Genomic DNA, 23,364 nt, shown 5'->3' with positions numbered 1-23,364 from the left:
TATCTATCTATCTATCTATCTATCTATCTATCTATCTATCTATCTATCTATCTATCTATCTATCTCTATGCCATAAGATGGTCGCATCCACTCTCACACGAAATCCACGGAATACTGAAACTCCAGAATAGCTCTCAATTAAAATGGAACACGAGAATTTTCAAAGGACAAAACACAGAATGAGATACTGACTTTGAGTCAAATGGCCCGATGAGTCAAGATGACAAATGGAGGGGGAAACAGAAACATTTTTCTTCAGCCATAACCATGATTTTTACCACTTAAAATTCAGATTTAATTGTGACGGCTTATGGGCACTATCAAAAGATTAAAAAAAACTAATGATGCCTGATTAATAGCTATATAGACATGGAACAAAACTGTCAGAAATGATAAGAAAGATGAAGCTATTTTTTCCTTGAGTAGCATTCTTGAACATAAATGAGATTCATTAATTTCAATGAGAGCTGTAGGTCTACCATTTTGTCATGCGTTAGTTTTCAAAAGCCAGTAATGACAATGGGGTCTTTCCAATTTTTCCATTCTCCATATAGTTATTGTTTGCGAATAATATTTAATACTAGTGTGATGGCATTTGTTCATTAAGCTTTGTTTGAAATAAATGAATGATATTTTAACAGGTAGATAAAAAAAGATGCCTACCTCATCCCACTCTAAAAGGTAGCTGGTGACTTTTGAACCGTTGTCTATAGGTGCCTTCAAAAAAAAAAAAAATAAAGGAAACAAAAGGAAATTAGTGTAGCTTAAAAATCACATGTCCTATCCCTCTACCTCACTTATGAGAAGCCTGAGATCTTACTGCTTACCTCCCCTTGCCAGTGGAGACTGTAGCCCACCCTTGTCTTCTGTTCTTGTGTGGTCTTTTAGCATATCTTCCACAGAAAGTCTACCCAGTGCTTTCCTCCTATCCTTCAAGGTCTCAGGAGTACCAAAGACTACCATATTATTGCACAATTTGCAAGTCCCTCATGACAGCTTTCTTCTCACCTCCAAATGCCCATCATATTCAACCCAACCAATCACAAACCAACCCAGAAACCAAATTTGACAATTTTTCTTCCAGATGCTCCTGGATAGCACTCATGTCCCTAGGTAACTCACTTTATGCTTGTTCATAAATCATGCTAGAGTGAGCATGTTCTCTACAAAACCAGCTATACTTTAAGCTTCCTGAGGGAGGAAGTCGTGCATTGGATTTCGTTTTTTGGATGCCACTCTTAAGAGTTTCACACATTATGGACAGTCAATTCATGTAGTTGATATATTGACAAGAGAAGTTGGAATCTTTTTGCTGGTTTTCTTCTCTGAGGAGCAAAGCAAATTAAAGTAAGTGGAGAGGGGGAGAAGGAGGGTACGGACTGCCACCGTACCCCCAAAGAGCTGTTTAGAGAAAACTCCTGTCTACTGATCTCTTGTATCTTGATAAATCCTGGTGGAAGGGATTGGGGAGGGAGACCCATCATAAAGAAATTAAAACTGAAACTGAAATAGGGGCTTTCATTTCCAAAGTAATGAAGAAGTTGGGGAAATGTTGTTGAGGACTAAGGCAAAAAAAGGGAAAACACTGATGTAACAGGGTTGCTTTCTTTCTTCTTAATTATTAAAACTGCTGGGATGGCCATGGACCACCCAAAACCACAATTTCATCCAGTTGGTTTCAAGCAGAGTCTAAATCTGTGATTTCCAACCCTTGCTGTTGTGTAATTCCCCAGGCTATCTTTAGTTATCTTGACAGAGGTATCACGAGATCCTCAAAACAAAACTGGTAATTAATTCTGTTTCTCCAAGAGTTAAATATAGGCCAAACAGCACTTTTAGGAGGAGGTGTCTACATGTCAAGAAATCAAGCCAACAACGACAGGGAACTTTGAGTCCAAAAAGGTGGGTAATCACTGACCTGGATTATCCTTGGAAGCCAGGAGAGAAAATAGGATGGTTCAGTTTCTAAGCCAATTTCAACTTTGGCCTATTGGCTGAGACTTTGTCTTGACTATTGGATAATAATAATATCATGTAGGATCATCGGGTAGGCCTGTACTTCCCAGGTAATCAAAAGAAGCAAGACTCCATCACTTCCCTGGCTACATTTCACTGGATGGTCTAGAAATACCAGGTGGAAATAATCCTTCGAGTAAGTGGTTTTCTCAGCTGTCTTTCTCTGTTTTTAAGCACCTAGGTCTTCAGGCAAAATCTGGATAACCACTGGTCACACTGGACAAGTAGGACACCATACTGGGGCTTCTTGGTTAAGTATGGCTTGAGAGATTTGGTCACCAAGGTCCCTTCTATCTCGGACACACTATATTAGCTTTTACAACCTTCCATAAGAATTCACTAATTCTGCCTCTGAGCAATAACAATTAGAAAACTCTGGACCCACTTGGTCTTTCAGGATTGGGCTGGCATAGATCATGTCTAGTAGTTTTTAGGGAGAAGGAAATGCCTCTAAAATTCTCAGATCAGCAAATTTTGTAAAAAATTAACATTGGAAATATAATTCGATGATAAATTGGGGACTAACAATAACTGCCTGCTCTTATCTGCTCTCTTTGAAATGCATAAAAGGCATTTCCTTGAAATATTTTTAATTCCTACTTTTGGTTACTCCATACTTCTGCTGGGGACCTGGGCTTGGTCTACATCTAGTCTCAATTAGGAAGGTTTTACTAGAGTTTAGACTATGTTTACATATTTAATTCAAGTTCAGTTTCACATTTAAAAGCATGTATACACATCGATTCAGTGACTGAGTTCAAAGATTATCCTAATTTTCATCCCAGTTTTTGGCCGGTACTTTTTCTATATGCTATCTGACCTATGCATAGAAATATTGTACAGGATTTGAAAAGTGCTCCTGACTATGATCACTGATTGAAACGAGGAGAATCACAACGACTCAAAACCCTTCATCTTTCCTGGGAATAAAAGGAAATCAAGAAGTTGCTGGAATCTTTAATCTGATTAAAATCGTGAAATATAAGAGGACATTCTAATATTCAAATGGACTCATGATCTCATGGTTGGGGTAAACTCTTTAAGGATGCAGGTCAGAGTGATCGCCTCCCTGCCTATTCTGTGTAACGTGGTAAAGTACAGGTTAAGTTTTAGTTATGACTCATGCTCTGATTCAGATCACTGAATTCCCCCAATTGTGATAGCCAGAAACGCATTCGTTGTCTCCCACTAAAATCAATAAGTAAATACCAATGATTTCCCCCTTTTAAATTTCTGTGCCACTTGGGCCCCAAATCCAATCAACAGCACCCAACTGGACACATTCCCTGTAGGGACTCATGAAAAAAAATCATAAAAACTAGGCACTGAAGTATTTACCTAAAAGTTAAATAATGACCACCGCTCAATACTCAGATCACTTGTAGGATGCGTTTTTGGCACTCTACCTACCTTCCACTGTAAGGTGAGGGAACTTTTGGTCCGATGTGACAGCTTGGGAGGGTAGGGACTCTCGGGGGCGCAGCTGTGAGTGGTGAAGCTAACGGGCTCGGAGCACGATCCCTTTACCGAATTGTACATGGCATATACCCTGAAAGGAAGCACACACACACACACACAATAACACACAAATTCAGTGGTAAAGACCAAAAATGATCCTAATTTTAATCTCCGTTTTGTCAAAAACTTTCCCCATGCACTCCTTTCACACTATTCAGTTCCTGTTGGCTCTTCATCATCTCTGAATTTAGAATCATTGGGACTTAGAACTATTAACAGGGATTCCTCCACTGACATGTCCAAGTGCTGTCTTCTCCAAGGCCATCCCAGTCCCTCCAGCTGCTACTGCCTTCCCTTCCCTAAATGCCAAGAACTGGCAGTGTTTGGTCAAGGGAAGACCCATAGAAGCATGTCCGCTCTGGTCAAATATTCCCAGGGCTGCTTTGGGGACAGGGTGGGGATTAGACCTGTCCTGCTGAGAACTGGCAAATTTTCAATTCCAATTCAAGGGATCAGCTCTGATTTTGGGAAACAGAATCCAACCCCTCTAGACAAATCATGCAAGAAAGACGTCTGCTACTCTGGTACCCATCGATATGTGTCTATTCCTTTTAGAAAGGGACATGAACTAAGTTATTAATTAGACATCTGAAAATGTTTCAAACTCTGACACTTAAGGATTTCAAATCTGTGGGGGCACCTGAACCTGGGGCTTTTGTTTTTTTCTCATTTTAACAGAAAACTGGAACATGATTCTTGTCTGTCTTATAAAGTCCTTTCCTCCAAAAAAAGAAGAATCTGTAGTTCGAAGTTTGTAGAGATCCTACAAACCGTACCTACCAAAATAAACAATTTCACTTTTGTTTAAACCAAAACATTTTGTTCCCCTCTGTTGCTTCGTTTCATGGAAAAACTTTATTCTCATTGAATTATTATTTGGCCAGATCTGAGATTTCTTTATTACAGGGAAATCATGGTATGGAAATTCCCTCTGCTTAGGCCGATGAGTGTCTTGTCTAAAATGGATAGTGTTAAAAGAGAGCTGCCTATGATGGCGAGGAGGGGCCAGGGCCATTTTAGCTGATATCAAATTCTATGAGAGTTCTGGACTCTACCACATGAAGAGAAACCAGAAGAGAATATAATGGCCTGTTAAAGACCAGTATAGGCAAGCGATCAGGATTATGTCTTTGTTCAAAATTGAACCTACAGGATTCCTAATAATCAGAAATGGATGTTTTATATAACAACGCTTATCAGAATTTAAACTTTGTTTAGGAGTCCTATTTGTAGGCTCTATTGATGTCAAGAGAGCAGAAAAAGAAGTCAAATGTGAGAATCCTCCATTTTCTCAGCTTAAAAGTGGGACATAATTAATTTATTCTATATATGGTTTTATAACATTTCTTCCTTTTTGTACTTTTGTCACTGAAAGTTTTCTGTTCAAATGCACTTAAATATTTAATTCTCTTTTAACGAGAAAAAAATCAGACTAGAAGTTGGAGGAGGAGGAAGGAGTCTTCTTTTTATTCCTTATATCGATCTGCCAAAAACTCTCTCATTAGCCTACACAGAAAAGCCATGTTTGGCAGGGCTTTCCACGCAAATACAAGCTACCGCTCTGGTTTGGAGACATAGTTATATTTGGGAATATGGTATAACCAAATGTGAAAGTGGAGTTCTGGGGGTGCAGCTGGGCGGCTGAGTGGATGGAGGACAAGCTTAGAAACGGCTCAACACGAGCCTCAGACCCTTCTGCCGGGTGAGCCTGGCCAAGTCATGAACCCCCCGTGGCCTGGCTTTCAAAGCTCTTTTGCCTTGGGACCAATATACAGTATGGTTTGTAAGACAGGAGAAAAGGGTTTTTAAAAAAGAAAAACAAAACAAAACATTCCACGCTCCAAAGGGGGAGAGGAAGGAAGCCAAGCCCCATAATTCATGACTGCTCCCCACATTCACTGAGGCCAAATCCTGGCAAAATGTTCAAGAAACAGGTGCAGGAGAATTCTCAGCAATGACCCGCCTTGTAACCTAACCGGCCGGTGCCCCATCGCCCTGTCAGCGGGGCCGGCCACGCGCTGAAAGCAGACTTTTGGAGAGGTTTCACCGCGTGATAACTGGTCTGGGAAATGGGATCCACGAGATCACGTTGCTGGGAAAGGGACGGAGCCAAGCTTTCCCGCGGCTGCCCAGCCATGGGAACGGACAAGCCGGACCCCAAACATCCCGCCGTGAAATTGGGGGAGAACCAAAGGTTTTACGGATTGGAGAGCCAACCGGTCCGTTTTAGGGATGAGGAAATCGGGCCGGTGGAGACCCAACTAATGAATCCAAGAGCCCTTATTGGGCACCGGTGCTGGGTTCCAGACACTTGGGGGAGAAATACAAGGAATTAAATGATCTGTACCCAAGCCCGCCGCTTTGGGAAATTTCAATGATCCTCGTGGCTTTTAAAGAGAGGGATAACATGCTCTTCATTGGGTGTGAGACAGTAGGAAGCAGAGAGAGATGAAGGCAAGAATTCTAAGGTTTTCCTCTAGTATAGGCTAAAAAGGAAAGTGTCCAGAAAAGAGGGTCAAACTCTAGAATAAATGTACCTGGGAAAAGATGAAAAAAAAAATTAAAAAATAGAATATAGCTGAGAATGTTAATTTGGGTTTTTTCCCTTAAGTCAAAATACAGCTGGGCAGGAAGGTTTCTTGTCTGATATCACTGAGCTAGAAGACTGGGGTATGCTGGAGCCACGTGGATGGAGACAGCCAATCCTGTGAATATTTGCGCCTTGGAAGCAAAGGAATGCTACAGATCAGGGTTGATTGTTTTGTTTGATGGCCTGGACTTAAGAAAGGGATGGAGAAAACAGGAATACCATAGAGAGAGCTCAAAATCGTGTTGTGGGTACACTCCCCTGTAGAGTCACTTGTTAAATTTTTATCCTTTAAAATTTTTTAAAAAAATTTTAAATTAAAAAAAGTTATTTTTTAGAAAAATTTTTTCCATGGTTCCAGGATTCATGTTCTTGCTCTCTCTCCCCCAACCCCCACCCTCCAGTAGCCAATGCACATTTCCACTGGTTTCTTCCTGTGTCATTGATCAAGACCTATTTCCATATTATTGATATAAATTTTTATCCTTATGTTCATGACAGATTTACATGGAAGGGATAGACCAGGAGGTGTTCTAGTACAACTTGGGCTGAGCATCATTTATTTATTTATTTAAATTAAAAAACTAAAAACAAAACAAAACAAAACAAAAAAAAACAACTTACCTTCTGACTTAGTGCCATTTCTAAGACAGAAGAGCAGCAAGGGCTAGGCAATGGGGGCTAAGTGACTTGCCCAGAGTCACAAAGCAAGAAAGTGTTTGAGGTTAAATTTGAACCCAGATCCTCCTCACTCCAGGCCTGACATTCTATCCACTGAGTGACCTAACTGCCCCTACCTTGAGCTGAACCCCTGGTTCCTCCCCGAATGATCTAATTCTCACAGGTGTTAGACATGTTTATATAAGAGACAGAGTTAAGATGGGGATTTTTTTTTTAAAGGGTTGTTGTAAACAGGATGCAGAGGAAAAAGCAATTGCTTTAGTCAGAGGCCTTTTTATCAGAGTAAGTTGCTATGTCACTTACTATGGGGTGACCTTAAAGTCCTTCAACATCTCCGGACCTCAGTTTTCTCAACTGACAAATGAGGGGATTAGATGATCTCTAAAATATCTGATGTTATAGTCTATGATCTAAGTACATTCATATAAGAAATTTTTATGAGTAAAATATTTACTACTGCAGTAAATTTCATTTCAGAAAATTTAACTGAAATTTCAATTTAATTTAAATAGAGAAATGTAATACTGTAGTAATAAAAAAACCATGTTAGGAATTCTATATAGAATAAACATGTAGCTTAATAATCATAATTGTTATTAATAATAATTTAATAAAAATAAATTGTAACATTCTCAATCTAATAGAAAATACATTCTTTTGCACTAAAAATTTATCAGTTGTAAGACTCAAGAACAGTAAGCTATTTATAATATCACTTTAGGTTTATGATTTCAGGGATCTGTAATTTTGTTAGTGTGATTATGTCCTTCACCAATTCTACTCATAACAATAGCCAATCTGCATTGGTAAAGGAAGTTTTCGCTTTACTGGGTCAGGAAATGTACAAAACTAATAAAAAGTAATAGAAAAGTGGAACGGTATCTAAAGTTACCATTATATAATTTCATTACCAGAAAAGGTTTTAAAAAAAGTTTTGTATGATAGTCTAAGATCAGAATGATGCATGCTTGAAATCTTAAGGACGTATGAGAGAGACACAGGAAGAAAGAAAGGAAGGAAGGAAGGAAGGAAGGAAGGAAAGAAGGAAGGAAGGAAGGAAGGAAGGAAGGAAGGAAGGAAGGAAGGAAGGAAGGAACAAAGAAAAGAAGGAAGGAAGGAAACATGCTATGTATTAACATGCTATATGTTTTTATTTTCTAATAAAAACAATTTGGGCACCATAACTCACCTGACATGATAATCTGTGGCTGGCCTAAGGTCTTTCAGGCTACATTCTAATTCTTCTCCACTAAAAAGAGAAACCATCCATTAAGTTTTGTAAACAGTTTCAGAAATAATACAGGTACTAGTTTTTGGTTCCCAAAAGAGAAGAATGAAAACGAGCAATTGAACTTGAGAATTCCAGTAAGACAAGGAATAAACAAGAGATGCCTTCCTACATTCTGAAGGTGGAAGAATCAACTTTCCCAAAGGGATATTCCTCAACCCAGCAGTTGGCTTGCCTTCCTTAGTAGGATGGACCCAATTTATGATTATCATTTCTAACAATCAAGTCTAGGGAACTAACGTTATCCTCCTTGTCAACTGATGACAGATACTGAAGTTGACAAAAGCTAAAATGAGTATCATCGGGGGCAGCTGGGTAGCTCAGTGGATTGAGAGCCAGACCTAGAGATGGGAGGTCCTAGGTTCAAATCTGGCCTCAGACACTTTCCAGCTGTGTGACCCTGGACAAGTCACTTGACCCCCATTGCCTACCCTTACCACTCTTCTGCCTTGGAGCCAATACACAGTATTGACTCCAAGACAGAAGGTAAAGGTTTAAAAAAAAATAAGTATCGTCAATTTAACAATCTGAGTTTCTCGTCTGTAGGTCTCCATCTACATTTTGTGCTTATGTTATTTTGTGACTCCATTAGACTGCAAATTCTTTGTATGCAAGGACTGTTTATTCTGGTTGTACCCAAGCTTCTAGAACTGACCTCTGCCAACAGCAGATTTGAAAAAAAATGCTTGTTGAATTGGATTAGAAATTATTTAGAACCCAGGCTACTTGACTCATCTAATATTCTCAAAATGGATGTGGTCAATTCTGTTTGGAAAATCTACTTACTTCCCCTGGTATTTTCTTTCTGATGCTCTCTAATAATCATTCAGCTTTTTAAAAATCACAGAAAATATATTTTTAAATAAACTCAAAGGTAGAAATTTAGTCAAATTTTTGTTATATTTTCAAATTTTGGAAAAGGCGTTATGAATGTTAATAGAAAACATCCTTTTAAAATTAAAGAGGAAGCCCCCAAATCATGAGTTGTTATGTTCTAAAAGTTTCCTGCCAGACGGCTGATTGGATCTTGGAACAAAGTTTCCCAGAGCATCAACATTCAGCGTAGTTGTTGAGTTCTCAGGCAGGCCCCCCAAATCTACTTCCTCCACAGCGTGCCTGAAACCTGTCAGTACTGCGCTAATAGCACTGGAGACTCTAATGGGCGCCAGTGGGGAACATGAACTGTTCTTGACTTGGGTTAGTAGTCATTTGTTCTCACTTTGCATAGTGAAGACAGAGACAGTCAGCCCCTACAGCTCTCTAATTCCAAGGCAGCAGTGGGGTTTTTTCTTGTGTTCTATTTACTTGTAATGATTCCTAGTGACTGAGGCAGGGAGAGTAGAAATTATTGGAAGGAAGGATCTTGGGTTCTACAGTTTTAGAGTTAGAAGTGACTTAAGAATTCAAAATCCTCATTTTATGCATGAATAAACTGAAAAACAAAAGGGTTCAATGACTTTTACAGGGTCACACAGCTAGCAAACTGGCTGAGGTGGGATTTGAGCCCAACTCTTCCTTATTCTGATTCTATGGTTCTTGATTACATATTGCCTCTCAGAAAAGACTAATGTGTGACAATTGCTATTATTTAACATAAACTTAAAAAAATAAAATTTACTCAGGGAAATAAATGGCAGATGTAATAAACCAAAGTTATTCCATATTCCTTCATGGGGGGAGAAAATGGAAATAAATAATTCATATACCCTTACCTGTAAATTATCTTGTACTTTCCGTCCCTCCCTTTGTCTGATAAGGCCACTTCATAGCTGTAGGGGTAGGGTGGGCTGTTGTGGGGTCTATCTCCACTTGAAAGGCCAGTGGGAGGGGACCATGTAAGCAGAACTGTCCTTGCCTGGACATTAGAAACCTAAGGGAGAAAATCAGGATAAAAGTGGTCAAAGGGGATTCCACACAAATTTCCGGCTTTACACACATCCAAGGATAACCCTATTGTACTCACAAGCCCAAATATAACAGTGGATTCGAATCAGCCAATGGGTAGAAAATTTTAATTGAAATGGTGACAAAAAGAAAGGCAAGAGATACAGTTCACCAAAATCTTAATGGCATCATGAACTGTCCTGTACATCATTCAACATCTGGCCGGATAACAGAAAACATCTGTACCAACAATAATGATATCTTACGTGGTGGATCTTCTGGGAAGAGCCCAACCGTGTCTGCTACTTTCATACGATTAAAACCCAGCTCCAACTCAACTCTCTTTAAGTTGAATTTAACAACGAAACACTAAAATTAGATAAAATGACTTGAAATAATTGGGTTTAAGAAAGGATACTTGGCATGATGGGTAGCAAGCCAGGCTCAAATCAAGGAAGATCTTGGTTCCAACGTTCCTTCTGACATATATTCTCTGTGTGCCTTGGATCAGGTCACCTTCCCTTTCTCAATGACCAGGAACTCGCTAATATATTAAGTTGCAAATAAATTGCTGATTTGCATTGGTAGAGAGGGCATTCTCTAAGGGGGTTCCAATATCAGTGAAATTATTACATCTAGGACCTCCCTTCTCCCCTCAAAGCTCTAAGTTTATAATTATTAAATGGTAAAAAAAATCAATACATTCTAATGATTGGTGAAAATTCATGGCTTGTTAATGCCTTAAAGAATGACTATATAAAGAGCTCATTCATGAGCCCAATGAATCAAGGACTATTCCTATCTGCATGATATCATGATGGCTATCATAATCTTACTGGAACGGCTAGGGAATTTTTTTTATATAAATAAAATTTTTTGATCTTTTATTTTTTATATTAATTAACATTAATACTGAAAAACTGAAAAAGACTGAAAAACTCCCCAATAAATAGTTCTACAAAACTAACCTGTGCATTGAAAAAAGTCTCATATTATTTGCAATATTATAGATCAATAGTTGCCTAGCTGTCTGTCTCCCTTCTCTGGAGTCAAGCTAGGTCATTATGATTTGACACAACTCAGTTTCACACGTGTTATTAGTTTTGTTGCCACCAACATTCTTTCCATTTATATTGTAGTGTATTCATCTATCTATCTATCTATCTATCTATCTATCTATCTATCTATCTATCTATCCATCCATCCATCCATCCATCTGTTTGTCTCTCCATCAATCCATCCATCCATCCATCTGTTTGTCTCTCCATCAATCCATCCATCCATCCATCCATCCATCCATCCATCCATCCATCCATCCATCCATCCATCCATCCATCCATCCATTTCCATCTACTATGAATAACTGAGATGTATGGGAGAGTTCTCTTTTTAATCATTGACTTCCTTGGGGGTATATACTAAGCAGTGATCCTGGGGCAAGTCACTTAAGCTATATGCCTCAGTTTCCTCAACTGTAAAATGGAGATAATGGCCTATATTTCCCAGAACTATTATGAGTATGAAATGATATAATATTTGTAGAGCACTTAGCATAATCCTTCTATATAGAAGGTAATATATAAATGCTGGCTATTGTTAAAATAATGATAGTTATTATCATAGATAGGGGACTATTATTGATTATTCTATTCTATTATTATTATATTATAAATATAATGATAAATATTAGTGAATTATCAATTCAATATCAAACTACCAAGCAAGGAAGAGAATGAAAGATTTTGAAATAATGGACAGAAATACTTTTGAAATCTGTCAGTGTAATAACATTGTTAATGTATATATATTATTATTGCATATTACACATGCTTTCTATAATATTATATGAAATGATAGCCAGTATTTATGAGATACCATACTTAAATTATGAATTTTCTTTTAAATGGATTCTTTGTCAAGAACTTTTTAAATTAAATCAATTGATTAGGTCTTAGAAATAAGAGAACGAAATGACAACTTTATACAAATTTGAGAAAATGGTATGCATTTAGCAATAGCTGGTATTCTTATAGTTCTTTAGGATTTGCAGAATACTTTGCATATATTATCTCATTTGATTAAGCAATGATTTCTTGAATGGCTACTTACAATAATATTCTGTCTCTCAATAAATAAATAGCGAGTATAAATCATGTCCCTTAAGATGCTAAATGGCCATGGAGTCATATCAATTTGCATTCCTGCCTTTGCAGCTTATCTGAGTGTCATTTTTCTTTTGAGAAGTTGGCTAAATTAGCATGCTACACTGCAATAAATATTCAGCTTGTGACATGAATTTTCCCCCGATTCTTTAGTGCTAGGTTTACAAAGAAAAACAATCCTTGAACCACAGCATTCTTCCATTAAGGCTACTTTGTGCCTCTTTCTGAGAACTCACTTTTAGCAAGCTCAGAAAGACTAAGGGTAGCAACTAGTTTAATTTGCAATGGAAAAATACCGGCACCTTCCCCAGAGGGGTACATGAGAATATCCTTTCTCCCCAAAAATAATCTGACAGTTATAAAAAAAAGTCATAAGAAAAGGGAGAGAAATTAAAATATAAGCAGTGGCCAAGCAGAGACATAATTAGCCCCTATGTTTGGGTAATAAGATATTTTACTTAGAAAACTCCAGAGAATTATCAGAGAGATAATCTGGAGCAACCCACAAGGGAACTGAGGTTCAGAGACATGAAGTGACTTCACAGTAGTCACAGAATCACAGAAGGGACCTTAAGTTTATCAAAATATTAAAAGAAAAAAAAAAGGTTCAGACCCCCCCAAATTGAAAACCTCTATTATAGTATGAAAAATGGGTGTGTTGTACATAATAATTGAAGTTGGTATAAAAATGAATTTAGAGGTCATGAAATATCCATTACTCATCATTTATATACTCATAAAAATCACCCTTATCTGTTTATTAAAACAATATCCTGAGGAACTGTTATAGAAAACAATTCGCCTAATTTTAGCCAGTCTGTGTTCTAGGAAGTGCTACAATTTCATTTCCTTTTAATCATTCACATCTCTGGCGTGCCTTTCCTCCCTCTGCTTTTGGCTTTCTCCCCTCCTCTTTCTCATTTCCTCCCTAACCCTTGGCTATCAGTTTCAAGCAAGGAGGTTTTGCCTGAATCAGAATAACCATCCCCTTCCCAACGAGCCTCCAAATGAGTGCTGCCATTTTCCTCTAGAGAGAAGCCATCTCTTGGCTTGGCTTTGGGGAAGAAGTGAGAGGACGTGTGACCCAGTGAGGCATTTCAGAAGCACGTGAAGGCTTTTCGGGGGTCCCACGGAAAGGGGGCTGACCTCGAGCTTCAGAGCCGTCTCAGGAGAACGATGTGAAAAAGCAAAGGAAAACATACCACCCAAGAGGGCGTTCTCTAAGAAAGAGATCCTTGAATACCCAGGAATTTCACGGCCAATAGCTTCCCTCCCCGGTTCCTGATTGCCTGAGAACCATCAAAGGGTTTTGCATCTATACAGCTGTTTACCTTTCAAGGAAATATCTCTGACCTGGGATAGATGCCTATATTAGGTCAGTGCGCTCACTGGTGGGCCCTTCCAGTCAATTGTGGCTTGAAGTTCAATGGAGTTACTCATTAGCAAGCGTGAACAATAGTGAATGCAAAGTCCAGGTTGTGTCTATTTACGGGGCCAAGTAAACTGCTCATTAGTATTAGTGAGAATATTTCCAGTATCACTTCCAAAGCAGATTAAAGCAATTTAGAGGAAGGGCTTTCCTTTTTTTTTTTTTTTTAATTAAAAAAAAGGTAGATACCTCCCCATAAACTATTTCAGATTATTTTTAATGCTATATTTATAAGAAAACTATGGTTTTAAATTCCAAATCAATGACTTACTTTCACACAATTCCCACGGGGTGGCAGAACCCTAATGCCACGTCCTAGAAACTGCAGTTTAATCCAAAAATAGTTGTTTATGTTTTCGTCTAACTGATAAAATAGCACTTCTGGTATGAATGTGGATGGGTTAAATTGGATCATAGAATTTAAAGCTGGAAAGGACCTAGTCCAACCCCCTCATCCCCACCACCATTTTACTGAGGAAGAAAATGGAGCTCAAGAGAGGGGAAAGGACTTTGGGGAAGCGCTAGGCTTAGCTACAGAGCTGGCATTCAAACTTAGATTTAGTCTCTAAATCTAGTCTTCTTTCCAGATGCCTCACGCCAATGACACAGCTTCTAAGCCCCAGAGACAGAAGTTTCCATCGCTTTCTACTTCAGGGATAAGCAGTAGGAAAGAAAGGAATTCAATCACGCCTATTTACATACATACATGTGTGTACATGACAGAGAGATGGATGGATAGAGAGAGGAAGAAGGGGATGAATGGATAGAGAGATGGACAGATTCTGACAAAGAGATAGAAAGACCTATTTCGAGCACAGATCGCAGATCTAGAAAGGAATCTCTCTCATTTGATAGATGAGGAAATGAAACTTAGAGACTTAATGAATTGTCCAAGCGCCGAGGGGAAGGCAGGAGCAGACCTGGGATGTCCTCTGAGTCTAAATTCCAAGCTCTTTTGACTGAACTACAGGATGCTGCCCCACTGTATAACATTATCTTTATAGGAATGCATATGTATCTAAATGCTTTTTAGATAAAACTCCAAACTTCTTTGAAAATAAAGAGACAGACAATTTATATCAGTCCAAGAGTAGACTTGGAGCACATATCTAAGGAGACAAAATCTGACAACTATTAACTATGAAGAGCTGCCCCAACTCTCAAAGAGAGTATTTGAAAAATGAGTCAGAGCGAAAAATAAATAAATAAACAAACAAATAAAAAATGATGATGATGATAATGATCATGATGATGATAACAATAATGATGATGATGATAAAAATAATAACAATAATGATTGGAAGAACTTGTGTTTCCACATTGAGTCAGAAAGACTTCCTCAGGGTCGAATATGCCCAGTCTTAGGAGAAAGGCCGAGCCAACATTTTGGCTTTTTAAATTTGGATTTCAGAGCACCTAAGGGTTAGAAACTTAAATATTTAAACCACAAAATCTCTGATTTTTGTTTACTCCAGATGGAATGAATATTCTGGATGTAATCTCTTCCTGATAACATCTAAATATTAGTATAGAATTAACCAGTCAAAATAATTAGAGTACCAGTTTGGGTTCAGTTGCTATTTATATGGGTAAGGAGATATTTTCCAAAAGAAAACATAAAACCATTTTGGGCTGAGGATCTGAAAAAAGGAAATCCTGAGGTGCTTGGAAGGCGGGAAGAATATCCCTTTGAGCTCACAACGCCTAAAAATAAAGAGGTTTGAATATACTATGACAACACAGGAGTCTCCTGTTCAGGATTCTTCATGCTCTATTAATAACCAAAGATGATTTCATATTTTATGAGGAACCTGCAAAGGTTCATGGCCCTTCCTCTAAACTACCATCTGCTGGAAGAAAAGAATATAACTTGAAATATTTATGAGACTGTCATTGATGCTGAGAAATCCCGAAGACATACCTGTGGTTTCTCAATTCCTGAAAGAATGTCTTGAACCCTCTTTGCTTCCGAGTCATACTCTATGGGGGAAAAAAAAGAGAAAAGAAAAAAGAAAATCAAGTTACTACCAGTAGATGGCACCCACTCCCAAATCCGTAGTATTTTCACAATGGAGCCATTACAATTCAGTGTCTTCTAACAAGTGACTACCGGCAACAGTTTTCTATTAGGAAACGAAAACCACAAGAGACGTGCGTTGTCTTTGAAGAGGACAAACTCTGGACAAGGACAGGAGTTCTGGTTGGAGGGATAACTTGGAAACACATCCAGTTGGGATACGCATGCCGATGAGTTTAACACTAGGTTTCACTTAGCAAGATGGCAGCCTTATGAGAAAGATATGGAGCTGGAAGGAACTTTGGGCACAAGTCAGCTGGTGGTGGAAGTGGGTGGGAGGCTCTACCATTCTATTCAAAACAATTCCATTTATTTTAATTAGTTTTTATTAGGATCCAGGCACAGTTCCACGTACTAGAGATGAGGGGAGGTAAATGATCTTTGTATGCCCAGGGCCTAGAGATACTTACTGAATGCTGGTTAATGGATCAAATCTTTGGCAAATATATTTTCATCCCTCTCCTGGCTACATTTCTGACCCTCCTTTTAAAGAGAAGGGGCAAGAATAAGAAGGATTAAAGACCAAGAAAGATAAGGCTAGTTGTGTTCAAGAAAATGATTACAGAAGATTGTAAGCCCTCTAAGGACAAATATAAAATAAAAAAAAAATTTAAAAATATATTAAAAAAATAAAAAAAGGACAAATAAACAAAGTTTAATTTCTATCTTTGTATATCTAGCACAGGATCTAGGTACATGGCAGGAACTTAACAAATATTTGTTGACTGGCTAGTAGAATGCAAGTTGGGACTTGAGTCCAGGCTTAAAAAGTCTGTCAATGAAAATTAGGGAAGAAACGAGGCAATAATATCTGGACTAAGCATCAGGCTTTCAAAGGAAAAAGAGGATAAATAATAAAAGAAAAGAAGAAGATGAGGCCCAGAGATGGGTCTAGGATGCTGTGAAACAAATGGAGATTGGTGCGAGAATACTTTAGGATGGGCATGCTAAGAGCTTTGAGGGAGTGACATGAGATAAAGGACTGGTAAAAGAAAGATAATGATGTCAAAATGAAATTGTTTCATGAAAAGCAGCCTTATGTCCAAAAGATGGGGAACATAAAAGCAGGGCTTGAGTTACTGGATAGTGATAGAAATGCAGAGGAAAGAAAAGATAATAAATCAAACATTTAAAAAATTCCCCAAAGGAAACAGGCAAGCAAACAAAAAAATCAACTCAAGGGTTATAAACAATTAGGGCGATATTGTTTGTGTTTCCTCAGAAAAGGAGAATGACCTTTATGTTCAAAACGACAACAAAAATAGCTAATGGAGTTGATGTCCAAGATAAGTAAGGAGATATGAAGTGGGCACTTGGTAGGACCAATGGATTTAAGCAATGGGAACCCATGAACTTCATCCTAAAAAAAACAGAAAGAAAATGGCTGATGTGAAGGATTTGCTACCTGCTGTCAGTGATATTTGAAAAAATAGTAAAACCCCCCAAAAAAGGATGCCACATGACTGGAGAAAGGGCAAAAGTCCCAATGAAAACAACAACAAAACAGAAAATAAGAGTTCTCCAACTATTAACTAGTGAGCTTATGAGCTTAACTTTGATTCCTGGGAAAATCCAAAAAGGGGTGCCATTATGAGATGGCTGGGGTTGCTTTAGATGGTGATACGGTGATTACAAAGATCTGCCTTTACAGGGTTATGCCAGACTAAACTCATTTCCTTTTTGGACACGATCACCAAACTAAGAGGGGGAGAGAAATTGTGGATAGAGTTTATCCAAACATAAGTGAAGTTTTTGACTGAATATCCCATTATTATTCTTGTGGAAAAGATGGAGGCAGACACATTGCTTAAAGGTTCTAAAGGAATTGAGGGTATTTAGCCTGGAGAAGAGGATCCTGAGGGACACCATAGCTGCGTTCAAACATCTGAAGGGCTGTTGTGTGGGGAAGGCAGAGACAGGTTCTCTTTGGCACCAGAGGGCAGAACCAGGAATGAGGAATGCTGGACTTGCAGAATAGCCACTCTAGGCTCCATGTCAGGAAATGTTTCCTAATAATGACTACAGTTCATAAGTGGCTTGGGCTGCTTTGAGAAGCTTTTCTCTTCCCTTGGACATCTTCGAGCAAGCCGTGCCTTCTGCCTCTGTTAAATATTTCCCATTTACCCCAAAACCTTGTTTTGTACCAAATTGTTTTATTGTTGTCTCCTCACTAGACTGTAATTTTCTTGAGGGCAGGGATTGTCTTTTGCTCCTTTTTGTAACCCCAGAACTTAGCATAGTGCCTGGCATGTGGTAGGCAAATGTTAATAGATTATATTACAAAGGGGATTTCTTTCGTTTGGGGGTAACTACCCCAGATTTGTTGAGGATTATCAAATTATCAGATCCTATGATTCCATGATTACTGTAATATTTCACATGCACTATAAACAGAATTACACTAACATAAAAGTTTCATAAAGAACCCTTTTTGTTCTTCATTGGGTATTGAAGTACTCCTGTTTATTGAGGATAGTTAAGTTCATAATAAAAAAAGAAGAAAAGAGAAGGAACATGGAGCCAGGAAGTATCAAGTTCAAATCCTGTCTGAGACACTGGGTAGTTGTGGGACACTGAATCAGTTGTTTAACCTCAATTTGCCCCTCAGTCTCCTCATTTGTATAATATAGTAATTTATAATTATAAAATTGTAAATTTAGATTCAATATAACTATAAATAATTATAAATTATAAATTTATATAAAATATAATTATAAAAATAGTAATAATGATATCTTCTGCCTCGCAGGGTTGTTTGGAGGAGAAAAGGAAATATTTACAACACACTTTGCGAACCTTAAAGTGCTACACCTTACTGACTCTTCATCTATATGCTACTATAGTCTGAAAGAAATATGAAAGAATACAAAACTCAATGCCCAGATTTTATATGAACTACGGATAAGAAATAAATGTTCCAGGCAAACTAAAGCTTATTTAAGGGACAGTATGATTCCACTTTTATTCTGATAATCCCAACTCTAGGCAAATAGCAAGCACTCAATAAATGTCCCCTCTTTTAATTTAATTGATTGATGGGAGTATTATTCATAGAGCAGTTAAGTTGATCAAAAACATCCCTCGTTCTTCTACAGTGGAAATACCACGGGATTTGAAGTGAGAGGACCTGAGTTCAAATCATGTTTCTGGTGACATGATCTAATGTTTATTTTCGTTGTTTCTCAATTTCCTCATTTGCAAAATGAGTTAGACTTGGTGGTCCTAAAGGTCCTTTTCTAGCCCTAAAATCTTCCTAGGTGCTGACTAGGGGTGTAGAATGAGGCATGAGCATCATTCAGTGTGTGGACTGGCTCTGCTTGACGGCAAAGGGAGGATGCTATAGGGGATGGGGGTGGGAAAGAAAGAACGTTACTGGGAAATGATAGGATGATGGCGATGTTTAAAAAAGCATCATTAAAGCTTTTAAAAAAGGAATCAATCTGGTGGCAGCTGCATATAAAATATTACTCAAAAGTTAATGTGCCAATATGAATATGTTGTCTTTCCCAACATGATCGGAATAACTAAGTTAATTCAATTCACCACGCATTTCTCCTTTATGAAACGCTGACATGTGTCTGAGAGTGACTTGGACGTGACTTGTTCTGCTCACCAAATCTCCATGGCCCAGCTGTACCTCAAATGGAGGTTATGAGGCTTGGCTTAAGATTTCCATGACACAAAGCCAGCCAGGAACATGCAGGAATGGGCTCCTAGGAAGGGAGATTGCGGGTGGAGAGCAAAAGGGCAGAAATGGAATGCAATTCTGTAAGAAAATTAAAATTTTCAAAAAGACAGCAGCCTTCTCCTATCAAGGGGTTTTATACTAATATTCTCTCTCCTATATGGGGGGCTATCTGTGTGGCAGTTAGTTAGCTGCATTTTTGTTTTTTGAAAAATGGATGCCTTTTGTTTTTACAATATCTATTTTTTATGCTTTCAAGTCTTTGTGAATCTTTAATTTTATTGAAATCCTCCACTTTTCAATCTTCTTAATTTCTGAACTGTTGTTCAGGGGGCTTTCCCTTATAATAAAAAAAATGAAAATTGAAGTGACAAAAAACTAAAAAGGCCCCCAAGCCCTCCAGTTCAGTCAAAGTAATCAACGAATAAAGTGAATCTGACAGCATAGTATGTTTCATGGTCAAGCTCCTCTGAAAGGAGGAAAAGGAAATGCATTTCCTCAATTCTTTTCTGATTGGTCATTATAATTACACTGTGTTCAGTTTTTTATATTCTTTTTATTTTAATGTTCTTTGTATTTACACTGTTGCAATTATGGCCTATGTTGACTCTAATTCTGCTTGTTTGGCTTTGCATCAATTCATCAGTCTTTTAATACTTCTCTGAATTTTTCATATGCCTTGTTTCATACAGTGTAAGAATGTTTCCTTCTGTGTTCATGTACTGCCATTTTTGTAAGCATTACCCAAAGGATGGGCAACAACTACTATGTATCCAATTCTTTTTTCTTTTAAAAAATATTTTAACATTCTTTCCTTTTTAAATTTTGAATTACAAATACATGTGAAATCATGTAAAACCTTTCTATTTTAGCCATCTCACAATTACATTTTTTTTTTTTAAATCAGACTTCAGTTTGCGCTCAGAATTCATTAGTACTCTCTTTGGAGGTAGAGAGCAGTTTTTCATCATGAGTCTTTAAGAATTGCTTTGAATCATTTATAGATCAGAGTAACTAATATTTTCACAACTGATTTTCATTATGACATAGCTGTTACTGTACATAATGACTTGGTGGTTCTATTCATTTCCCTTTTCCTTGATTCATATGTCTTGCCATGATTTTTTTCCCCCTGAAACAAATCCTCCCCTTGTCATTTCTCATACTGTGATAGTACTCCAGGACAATCATACGGAATAAGATGGTCAGCCATTCATTCTTTGACTAATGAGCAACCCCTCAGTTTCCAATTCTCTGACACCACAAAGAGACCTGCTCTATTTTTGTCCATATTGGCCCTTTTCTGTTTTCCTTGATCTCTTTGGGGTATAGATCTTGCAGAGGTATTGCTGGGTCAAAGGGTATGTACAGTTTTAGAGACCTTTGGGCAGAGTTCCAAATTTTTTTCCAACATGCCTGGGAGACTTTACCAATAGTTTGTTTATTTTAGTTCAACATCAACAACAAACACCAAAAATTTATCATCTCCCCAGCATTTATCATTTCTGATAGGTAGGTAGTGGTACCAGTCTTGTTTTAATTTGCATTTCTATAATCAATAGTGACTTAAGAGTGCTTTTTTCATATGACTATTGATAGCTTTGATTTCTTCTCCTGAAAATTGCCTGTTCATATTCTTTGACCATTTATCAATTGGGGAATGGTTCTTGTTTTTATAAATATGACTCAATTCCCTATATTTGAGAAATGAGGCCTTTATCAGAGAAATGTGTCCTAAAATTTTTTTTTAATATTACTTCATTGCCTATTGTAGTGCAAATAGGTTGCATGTCAGCCCTGGGAAGCCTTACTGCAGAATTTCTGACAGTTGATTAGGGTTTAGAATCTTGAGGATCCTTTTAGCAAAATGTAGTTTTGCTTTTTAAATCTCTTTTAATTAGGTCTATTTTGGCTTGGGCTGAGAATCACGTGAAGTGTTCAGGATAGAAAAAGAAAGAAAAAGCAGTTCCTCCTTCAGGTAGCTTACATTCTCCAAATGGAAACTTTTCCATCAGGACCCTGTGGGTCATTTCCTGTTTCAGTGCTGAACACTCTGGGCAAGTGCTCACCTTTTTTTAAGCCTTACTTTCTGTCTTAGAATCAATACTGTGTATTTGTTCCAAGGCAGAAGAGCGGTGAGGGCTGGGCAATGGGGGTGAAGAGCATTCCCTTTAAATTAATTTCTTTCTCATGACACTGATAATCAGAGGAACTCTAAAGAAACGTGTCTGCCAGGTACATCCGCCCAAGAATATTAACATAGGCATGGAAGGTGACTTTTTGAAAAGTAGCCCTTCAGGCTAACTTTATGGTCCTGAGCCAATTTTTTTTTAAACCAACAACAAACGCATCTTATAGTCTCTACACACTTTCAGTATCTTTTTGACTCTTCATCATGACAAGGAACAAAGCATGCTCTATTTAGCTGGAAGGTTTTCTAGTACCATGATGATAACAGATTGGATCTGCTGGCATAATACCAGAATAGAGAAGGAAGAAGGGCCTCTGCAATATTGGTAAATTAATTGGTATTTTATCCATTTTGGCATCAGCCATGCCCATCTGAAAGAGTTATTCATATATGTATGATAAAGCAGCACGGAATCCTGGAGATAGAGAGCTGTTTTCCTGGAGAGAGAGGTCTGAGTTCAAGTCCTGACTCTTGATATATATTAGTTATGTTGCTCTGGGCAAGTCACTTAATTTTAAGTGTTCTATGCAACACTCTAAGAATATATAGTTGAGAAGGTGGTATTTGGTATTGGTGGAAGAGACGATGTCAATCTGTATTGGTGGAAATGGGAAACCTGGTAATTCTATAAATATGTGTGTATATTCAGAGACAGAAAGAGGAGTGTGTGTGTGTGTGTGTGTGTGTGTGTGTGTGTGTGTGTGTTAGTTGGGACAGTGAATAGAGAGCTGAACCTAGAGTCAGGAAGATGTGAGTTTAAATTCAGTCTCAGTGTGATTTTGGGTGAGTCATCTTTGCGTGCCTCAGTTTTTCCATCTGTAAAATGGGGATAATATTGGCATTTACCTCCTAAGATTGTTATAAGGATTAAATGAGATAATAATATTTATAAAACACTTGTGCCTGGCAAATAGATGATGCTTAAGAAATGTTCTCTCTCTTTCCCTCTTTCCTTTCCTTCCTCCCTCTCTCCTTTCCTTCTTTTATCAATAAAACCATAGGTCTAGTCCTTATTCCTGTATGTCTAATACACAGTTTCTATTTCAGTATTCTCATTATGTATAATTGACTAAGTATTGATGCATCTGTGGATTAAAGAAGCTCTTTCAATAAGCCCTCAGCACCCTGCCATGGCACTCCATGATTATGTATCCCAAAGGTCTCAAAGCATTGCTAGTGAGAAGCCAGTGAGATAATAACAGGGCTACTGAGAAAGTCTTTGAGATTGTAGCTCCAGGACAATTTTAGAAATATCTCTTTTTAAAAATTTGAATATAGATATGGAGCATTTTTATATATAACAAATTAATCAACGTTGTATTTATTAAATATCTAATATATTGGGCAGGCAAGAAAAAGTGAAACCAGCCGAGGTCCTCAGGAAACTTACAGACTACCGACAACGTTGAGAAAGTCATAAAAGTATATACGGAATCAGTATGTAAAGAGAACGAAGAGTTGCTGAGAGCCAGAGAATAATTATTAAGGGCTTTATAAATAAAAGCTCCTTCAACATCTCACCTCCAATGGGGAAGGCAGTTCATCTATAATAAAGAGAAGATTAGAATAAATAAGGCATTTAACTAAAGGAAGATTGTAGCACCATAGCTTTAGGGCTGGAAGGGTGCCGGGAGGTTATATAGAACAACGTTGACAGTAGACTTGGGTCTATGGAAGTTGCCCAAAGTCACACAGGGGATAAGATTCAAAAGTAGAATTGAACTCCTCATCTCCTCTCTCTTTTCACTAGACCATGTTTCTCTCCTCAACCCCTTGCTGCTAACTCTCTCTCTCTCTCTCTCTCTCTCTCTCTCTCTCTCTCTCTCTCTCTCTCTCTCTTTCACAC

The 23,364-nt window shown here is 37.9% G+C and overlaps 1 protein-coding gene across 1 annotated transcript in view; it reads right to left on the bottom strand.

Annotated features, from left to right (window-relative positions):
* The window catches only part of FNDC3B (fibronectin type III domain containing 3B), a 355,299-nt gene that overhangs the window by 87,585 nt on the left and 244,350 nt on the right, over nucleotides 1-23,364 (bottom strand). The window contains exons 7-11 of the mRNA XM_044669554.1: nucleotides 15,487-15,545; nucleotides 9,803-9,960; nucleotides 7,992-8,051; nucleotides 3,427-3,565; nucleotides 664-717 (exon numbers count right to left, since the gene is read on the bottom strand). Coding sequence (XP_044525489.1) covers nucleotides 664-717; nucleotides 3,427-3,565; nucleotides 7,992-8,051; nucleotides 9,803-9,960; nucleotides 15,487-15,545 — 470 coding nt within the window. The remainder of the gene's footprint in view (nucleotides 1-663; nucleotides 718-3,426; nucleotides 3,566-7,991; nucleotides 8,052-9,802; nucleotides 9,961-15,486; nucleotides 15,546-23,364) is intronic.

Source organism: Gracilinanus agilis, chromosome 3 (genome assembly GCF_016433145.1).
Source record: "Gracilinanus agilis isolate LMUSP501 chromosome 3, AgileGrace, whole genome shotgun sequence".
In the NCBI taxonomy this organism is placed as follows: Eukaryota; Metazoa; Chordata; class Mammalia; order Didelphimorphia; family Didelphidae; genus Gracilinanus; species Gracilinanus agilis.
The sequence above is the reverse complement of the archived record's forward strand: the minus strand, read 5'-3'. Positions and strand labels throughout refer to the sequence as shown.